The following is an 8501-nucleotide window of genomic DNA, read 5'->3' as shown; positions in this document are numbered from 1 at the left end:
ATGTAGGACTTAATCTCGATCTGACTTTGAGGTGTTGGTATCGGGTCTGCACCCTCAGATCTTATAAGGATTGCGTGAACCAAAACTCAGGCTATACTCGATAAAATAATATTTTTTTATCAATTTTACATTAAAAAATCACAGGTCTGAATTCAAACTCAGTTTGGACTGGGCATGGTATGAAATTTCACAAACCATACTCGACTCTATATACTAATTGGACCTTTTGTATCCAACTCCGGTTCTAGTCAGACTTTTCCTTCTTTGTTACCAAACCCTTACCCTATAGGATTTGGTACGGGTCGGGTCCAAGTCAATCCTGGCCCTTTGACAGCCCTGCTCACAAGCTCAACGATCTCATTTTGCAGCAAGGCTTAGGTTGTTGAGCCAGCTCACGAGTCAAGGTGGAAAACTTAACTATGCCACTATCTCAATAAGGGGCCGTTTGTTTCGTGCATTTTCCCATGAAATTAAAGAGGCTCTCTTTTATAAGAAATAGGGCTTCTTTTCTTGTGAAACAAACATGTCTATGAGAAATACATGTAGTGAGACCTAGATAACCACAAAAAGACAGTTTTTTTTTTGTCAAAATGAATTCATACCACTCCTCTCTTAGGAAGCATTTTTCCTCCAAAGTGGTTTTTTCAAAAGAAAGAGGCTTCTCTTGAGTGAGAGTGTAACAAATGTCTCCTTCTAGGACATTTGGTTAGTTCTCTTTTATAGAAAAGTGACTCGCTTTCTTATGAAAGAAGATATATCACTTTCTTAAGAAGATCATGAAACAAACGTTTTCATGAAAAGTATGTAGTGGTGTACATGTAATAAATGAAAAACAAAAGATTTTTTATGTTAAAATAGTTTTTCATCCCTCTTATAAGAAATCACTTTATCTCTTAAGGCACGTTTGGAAGAGAGAAAAACTCTCATGAGAAAACAAAGTTTTGCCTACTAGAGTTTTTTATGTGAGAAAATTTTCAAAAGAAAAGATTTTTGCTTGTTTTTATAGCTTGAGAAAAACATAATGAAAAAATGTGAAAAAAAATGAGAGAGGAGGAGGGTGGTGGTGATGATGAGATGGTGGGTGGTGGTGGTGGTGAGCTGGGAGCTAGGTGGGGAATGTAAAAATAAATTTTCTCGAAGCAGGAAACATTCCTCGATCCACCTCTTTCGTGGAGGAATGTTTTTTTATCAGAGTAAAGTTTAGAAAAACTCTCAGCAAAATAATATCTTTCGTTTGGAAGGTCAGAAAACCAGTACGAATTTTTCATTTGCATCACTTTTCTTACATCCTTCTCTCTTCCAACGTGCCCTTAGGCATACCTCTCGAGGGAAAGTAGCTTCTCTTGGTTGGCTCAGCTTGTAAAGAGCTTGTTTGAAGTTGTAAAATAAAATATAATGGACGAGGTAAAGTCAGACAAGGTGGTTGCATTCGCTTAGCGCATCTAGTCAGTCAATAAATATATTTTAATCACATAATGTAATGCAAGACAAATTCTTAAAGTGTTTCCCTGCAAGAAACCTTGAAGCAATATACATACGGTTTTGCAAACAAGTCATCCCGGGCATACAGTTCAAAAGGTTCAAAGTCCAAACATTATTGCTTTCAGCTTTGAAACAATGTATTGGTTTTGTCTCGGATTCAGCTTCTTCTTCTTCTTTTCGAAAATGGAGTCGAGAGTTAAGCCCTCGGAGTTTTACGCCGACATGGACAGATACCGTGCAACTCGGTCTCCGCACTTGGGGCGATTTCTCCGAGTAAAGAAAAAAAAATTCAAGTCTATTTTTAGTGGCATGTCTTGCCGAACTATGGTTCCTGCAATTGAGGCATAAATCGTCGACACCAGCTCCTTGTGGGCTTTAACCTTTTAGCAAGGGATGCACACCCTAAGTATCGAACTCTTGACCTCCTTCAACTTGAACTCGAATTCAAACCAGGCTCGTTTGCCTTCAGATGTTTCACCTTCTCTCAGTCCGTACCTCGTCGACCGATTCAACTTGCCACGAGATTCCCGTTGCCCTCACCTCGACAAAATCCAACGGCAGGATGATGTTCTGTGCCCCGAAAAAAGGACGGTCCAGATAGCGACGCGTGGTTACTCGACCTAACGCTATTCTACTAACCGGGAGACGTCAATCCCACATGATCTGTCCCCACGTCATCAGATCCTACGGTCCACACATCTCCACGTTATCACAAAGAAACCACGTGCGCCCGGAGATGCGTTTTGGACTCTGACAGGCGTGATTTTAGGGGCAGGCCTAGTCTAGGGACAAACCCGTCAGGAAAAGAACATCCGAGGGGTATATCTGGTAAAATGTAAACTACCGTTAGTGGGACCCGCGGCGCCGATCGGCGCAAAAAAAACCGCTGGACTGAGCTGGTATATACTTATTCGCCCTTTTTTATTTCATTTAATTTTATTTTATTTTTTTTTTAATTTCTTAAAATAAGAAAAATTAAAAAAGTGGGGGAGAGAGACGTTGGAATCCGGCGAAGGAGTACAACGACACCTCTCTTTTTATTTTATTTTATATTTATTATATTTATTCATTTTATGGGAGTCCAAAAATTCCGACTGCTCAATCATTATGTGGTGTCAAAGCGTCGGGAATCATCCTTTTTAGGTGTCAATAATCAATCTTTATTGACGCGGAGCTTATTGGCATCTGTCCACTTTTGGAGTTAATTTTCAGAAAACCCCTGCAGGACAGAAGGAACAGATTCAAGCGGGAACGGGTCACTTTTAGGGATGGCAGTGGACAGGGAGGAAGCCGGGATCCGGAGGCAGGAATAAACTGACACTTTTCTCCGACACGCCCCTTTCTCGTCCCTGATCTCTATTAATAAAATGATTAAAAAAATTTAATTAATTAATAAAATTATATAAAAATGACGATAAAAATCGTCGCTAATGACCTTTATTGGTGATTTTTGTCGCTGCTAATGTTCTTTTGACAAAAAAAACTCATTATTTTTTTTTACGTTATTTTTGTGTGTGACCTTCAATCTCTCAGCGAATCACGGGGTCTTTACACCGGTTCGGTGGGTCCCAGCGAGCGCGTGTTTCGTCACGCCATCAGTTGCGTCAGGGAGCGACACGTGGCGATCTTCCGGTGCAGACAGAAGATCTTTTCCACGTGGAAGAATTACTGACGGTCTTGGTGTTTGACCGTCTGTTACGGTCCCGGAATAGCGGCTTCTTTTGCCAGTATTAAAGACCCGCACAGAAACCAAGGGGTGTCAGTGGGTCGGGTCAGATCCATTTATGATACAGATCCGAACCACTCCCACGAATAAAGTAGTTCGCTTCCCTAGACCACAGCCGTACATTTCGAACGATTCGGTATCCGATCCGAGCTGTTATCGGATCACCGAGTCGTGGTTTGTGGATCGGTGGACAAAAAACAGCAAAGCCATTAATAAAAAAATATATAAATTTTATATAATGACTAAAATACCCTCCACATCTTGATCAATCTCAGGTGGAGATTCCGAACATGTCCGTTTTGCCCGTCACAAACCTGTCCTTCAATAGGATTCCCACATGTACTTCTCTTATTATAAAATGACTAAAATGCCCTTAAATCATAGGTCTACCGTATCCGGAAAACTGGACGAAGACGAATCTACCGTAAAACACGGGAGGCATTTTCGTAATTCTGGCAATCCACGCCTAACCCCCGCAGAGTAAGCGTCATTCTTAATGACCAAAATGTCCCTCCACCGAAACCAAAGAAATTCACGGCGATAATTCCGGCTGTCGCCGGCGTCGTTCTGCGTCGTGGGACCCCACTTTGCCTATCTGGCTTCGAACGTCTAGTTTTCCTTTTTCTTTTTTATTTTTTTTTTTAAATAAACTTCAACCCCAAGCCTTCCCTGGGCTGCATTTAAGCGTGTTCCAACCTTCTGTAAACCTCCCCAGAAACGCTCTCTCTCGTTGGTGCACCCAGAACTCCCTCTATTCCCTCCCTCTCTAGACTTTTCTCTCTAGAATCAGTGCCTCTGTTGGTGGTGCAATGGCGGACGAGACCAAGGTGGCGGCTCCAGCGGCGACGGAGGTGAAGGAAACGCCGGAGACGGCGGTGAAGGAGGCGCCTCCGGCGGAGGAGACCAAGCCGGCGGAGGAAACCATCGCTGAGTCGGCCTCCTTCAAGGAGGAGACCAACGTCGTTTCTGAACTTGAGGACCCTCACAAGAAGGCCCTCGATGAGCTGAAGCAGCTCATCGAGCAGGCTCTCAAAAACAACGACTTCGCCGTGCCGCCGCCGGCCGCCAATCCTGAGGAGTCGAAGCCCGCTCCTCCTCCAGCAGAGACCGTCGAGGTGGTGGAGGAGAAGGTGGAGGTTAAGGTGGATGAGGTGGCGGTGGAGCCTGTGAAGGTGGTGGAAGAAGTTCCAGCACCACCGCCACCACCGGTGGCAGAGTCATCAGCGGTGGAGGTGGTGACGGAAGTGGCGGTGAAGGTGGTGAAAGAGGTGGTAGTGACACCACCACCACCGCCGGAGCCGGTGTCGGTGTCGGTGGAGGCCGCCCCTGCTCCAGCGGAAGACGACGGTGTGAAGACGGTGGAAGCGATTGAGGAGTCGGTGGTATCGGTGACTCCGCCGGCGGTGGTGGAGGAGGTGACGGAGACTGAGGCTCCCGCTTTGCCACCGGAGGAGGTCTTCATCTGGGGCATCCCCCTGATAGGCGAGGAGCGGAGCGACACCCTTCTGCTGAAGTTCCTCCGGGCGAGGGATTTCAAGGTGAAGGAGGCGTTCGAGATGATCAAGAAGACGGTCCGGTGGCGCAAGGAGTACAAGGCGGACGAGCTCGTCGACGAGGATCTCGGCGGCAAGGGCTTTGAGAAGGCGGTGTTCATGCACGGATTCGATCGCGAGGGCCACCTTGTCTGCTACAACGTCTTCGGCGCCTTCCAGGACAAGGAGCTCTTCCAGAAGACGTTCTCCGGCGCAGAGCGCGACCACTTCCTCCGATGGAGGATCCAATTCCTGGAGAAGGGGATCCGGCAGCTCGATTTCGGCCCGCACGGCATCTCGACGATCGTTCAGGTCACCGATCTCAAGAGCTCGCCGGGGTTGCTCAACAGGGAGCTGCAGCTCACCAAGAAGGCCCTGGCTGTGTTGCTTGACAATTACCCTGAATTGGTCGCCAAACAGGTCCTTTTCTCAACTTGGTTGCTTTTTCTTTCATTTTTATGGGTTTTTTTTTCGGAATTGCTTGATGTTCTCTGTTTGGGTTTTGTAAGGAATTGAAATTATAATTGGGATTTTTTATGTTCTCTGTTTGGGGTTTATGGGGGAGTGAAATTAAGATTGGGGTTTTTGATGTGTAGGTTGTGATCAATGTTCCATGGTGGTATCTAGCTTATACTAGGGTGTTCAGCACCATCTTTACACCCAGGACTAAGAGCAAGTTTGTGTATGCTGGACCCTCTAGATCCACCGAAACCCTCTTCAAGTAAGTATTTGTATTGATCTTTCAGGAGATTTCTGGTGGTCTTTGCTTGATTTATGGTGTTCTGTTTGTTTCTTTTTCATGTGTATGTATCTGTGTCCTCTTTACCTTTTTCCATTAATGAAGGGGATGGTTAATAACTGATAACTGTTAGTTCTTATTTAAGAGCTGATAACTGTTGGTTCTTATTTAAGAGCGTCTGCAAGTACCTTCTATAGTTTCGTTTTCATGAGTGTGATTTAAATGATTTTTTTTTCTCTTTTCTGGTTTTTCCTTGGTGGGTTTTTAGATATATAGCACCAGAACAAGTTCCAGTTCAGTATGGAGGGTTAAGCAAAGAAGATGACTCGGAATTCTCGACTGCTGATGCTGCTACCGACTTATTCATAAAACCAACATCTCCTCACACTGTTGAAATCCCAGTTTCTGAGGTATTTGCAAAATATCATTGTGTGTGCTTGATTCTTGATATGTGTTCAGTTTCATCTGTGTCAGAGTACTTTATTTGCTTATTGATTTGCTTATAGGAAGATCGTGAGTAACCAACCATCGGATTAATTGACAGAGACTATGTTTTGTTATTCTTTACTCTCATATTATTCAAGAAACAAATTAATCATTTAGAAACAGACTTATGAGTCCTTTACAATAAAAAACTCCTGTTATTTGAATGTTTTGGTGCAACCTTAATCCACGAAGCTCTATACCTCTTCAGAATCAACCAAACAGTTGTACCAAAATTATCGAATCGTTAGGTTTGGCTAATAATCGACTGGTATCAGTATAAGCTTTTTCATGTTTGGTATATAAATATAGAAATAGGAGGAATTGGTTTGGTGGGGTGATTCTCAATTCCTTCTGTTACTGTATGCAGGTTTGCACTCTTGTTTGGGAGCTTCGAGTTCTTGGTTGGGATGTCAGCTACGGTGCTGAGTTTGTACCCGATGCAGAAGATGGATACACTGTGATCATTCAAAAGACAAGGAAGGTTGCGGCCACCGACGAACCAGTCATTCGGAATTCGTACAAGATCGGCGAGCCTGGCAAGGTTGTGCTTAAAATTGAAAACACCACTTCGAAGAAGAAGAAGCTCCTATACAGATTTAAGACCAAGGTTGCAGAGTCGAACTATGCTTAATAAAAGGGAAGCAGTAATAGCTGGGATCTTGTATCTGGTCTGTTGAATACCTCTTGGAGATTGAAATTTGTTCTTTTACTTCATGCTTTTGTGATTTTTGTCTAGATGGTGTTATTTGGTCTGTAAGATCTTCACTGTGGAACTTAAGAATTGTGAGGAAGAAGGGAAGATCAGGAGAAAGGAAGAAAGATTGTGTATTTACAGTGTGTACATGTCTCTGTTGATCCCATTGTCATTCTTTTGCCTTCAATTTATGAATATGGGTGTACAAGTGTTTGAAACTGTGAAAAACTGATGGTACAGATGAATTTTGTTCCCTTTCATTGTCTTTTTTCCTTTAATTAATTTGGTCTTTATCGTTGAACATTGAGGTGTAGGTTGTCTTCTTTTTGTTGAAGCCTCTTCTATTCCATTACTATTGTTTTGTTTTGTTTTGTGTTCTTTACAACATACATATGATTCTACCTTTGTCTGCTAATGGTTGGTCCCACCACGTTGAAGGAGCGCTCTTCAAGCATCTGTGTGCCTTTTTCTTTTTCTGTGTTTGGTTTGGTTTTTTTCTTCATAATTGACGTTAACTCTCTGTTAATTATGGAAGATCCTTTAGCATAGAAAGTCCACAGCAAGAATAGAAAGAACTGTAATGGTGTTGCAGATGAGGATCCTAGATATTCTGCCACATGATCTTTTCAGCTTTCTTTTTTTCTCGCTATCTTAAGATAAAGAGAGTATTTTTTCCTTTTTTCTTTTTCTGAAAAGGAAGCCCGTATCCTATGTTTATTTTTGTCATCTTTTCATTCAAGTCGCCAGAAAAATCCAATTCATGAAAAGAAAGGCATGAGTCGGTCAAAAAAGGTTGTTTGGTAAATAGGACTCCCTAAATCTGTGAACTTTCAAATTTAAAACCATTATAAAACTCATCGGCTAGTGAGAAAACTGTTGGTTCATACTGGTGAACTTGATTTACTGGTTGCTTAAGCTGATCTCCTTTCAATGTTGCCGAGCTTAAGTGGCTCATAGACGGTTACTAAATCTTTTGATTCATAGAGCATTGATTCAAAGTGCATGACTTTAACAGACTCCCTGGGGGTGAGGGGTGGTTTTATGCTGCCGGAGAAGCGACCGTAGATTGTGGGGTGTCACAGTTTTATGCCGTAGATTGTGGGGTGTCACGGTTTTATGCTGCCGGAGAAGCGATCGTAGATTGGAAGGCACTGACCAGTGTAACCAGGTCTCTTACTTAGGGGGTGGTTTCTCTGTTCCTCGTGAAAAAGAAAAAAGTGCACGACTTTGGTGCTCGGATTGACCATTTGAGCCTTTTAGGAATGTAAACAGGTTGGATTTGGTCCGACTAATTGGATGTTGCCTATTCGCATTCGGATTCGATTTGGGCTCAAATACGAAATAACTTGAACCAAATCCGAGTATGAACCGGAGTTTGCTCAAATATGTAGTTTGGATCAGATCTGCCGTTAGTATTTATTAAAGGAATTCTTCCTGCACATTCACTGTAAGTCGGAAGTTGTTGGTCCGTGGTTGTTTTAGCTAGGTTTGCCTTCATGGGATCGAATTGCATTAAGAAGTCCAATCCAGATTCGAATCTGGTCAGAATCTATTACATAAGGCCGAGTTTGATTTGGGTGCAAAATTTTTCTACCAAACTCGATGAAATGGGTTTGGATCCATCAGTTATCTGACCCGAACCATACAATTGACATGCTTGCTTAAAACAATATGATTAAGAGAGGCAGGATGAAGACGCTACCTAAAACTTTAATAAGCTGTGGAAGGCTTTGTAAGTGGCATCAAAACTCGTTTTGGATGCTTTAATGATCAATAGCATTCTGGAATTTTTTCTTTTCCAATTCTTATTTGGTAATAGCAGATGTCAATATCTAGATATTG

The 8501-nt window shown here is 42.8% G+C and overlaps 1 protein-coding gene across 1 annotated transcript; it reads left to right on the top strand.

Moving 5' to 3' along the window:
• Window positions 1-3916: 3916 nt before the first annotated feature.
• LOC149817140 (patellin-3-like) lies at window positions 3917-6924 on the top strand. The gene is made up of 4 exons (XM_089986697.1): window positions 3917-5160; window positions 5337-5461; window positions 5748-5889; window positions 6333-6924. Exons 1-4 carry the CDS (start codon window positions 4018-4020, stop codon window positions 6594-6596), a joined length of 1674 nt encoding a protein of 557 aa, XP_089842823.1. The 5' UTR covers window positions 3917-4017; the 3' UTR covers window positions 6597-6924.
• The last annotated feature ends 1577 nt before the right edge of the window (window positions 6925-8501 follow it).

This window comes from Nuphar pumila, chromosome 14, assembly GCF_984573655.1.
Source record: "Nuphar pumila chromosome 14, dmNupPumi1.hap1.1, whole genome shotgun sequence".
NCBI lineage: Eukaryota > Viridiplantae > Streptophyta > Magnoliopsida > Nymphaeales > Nymphaeaceae > Nuphar > Nuphar pumila.
This window is presented reverse-complemented; position numbering and strand designations above follow the sequence as displayed.

Excerpts from the sequence above, each read along its gene's own strand:
- LOC149817140 (XM_089986697.1), top strand. The coding sequence starts at position 4,018 with ATGGCGGACGAGACCAAGGTGGCGGCTCCAGCGGCGACGGAGGTGAAG. Across the intron at positions 5,462-5,747 it reads TCCACCGAAACCCTCTTCAA|ATATATAGCACCAGAACAAG; the intron begins GTAAGTATTTGT and ends GTGGGTTTTTAG. Across the intron at positions 5,890-6,332 it reads TTGAAATCCCAGTTTCTGAG|GTTTGCACTCTTGTTTGGGA; the intron begins GTATTTGCAAAA and ends TACTGTATGCAG.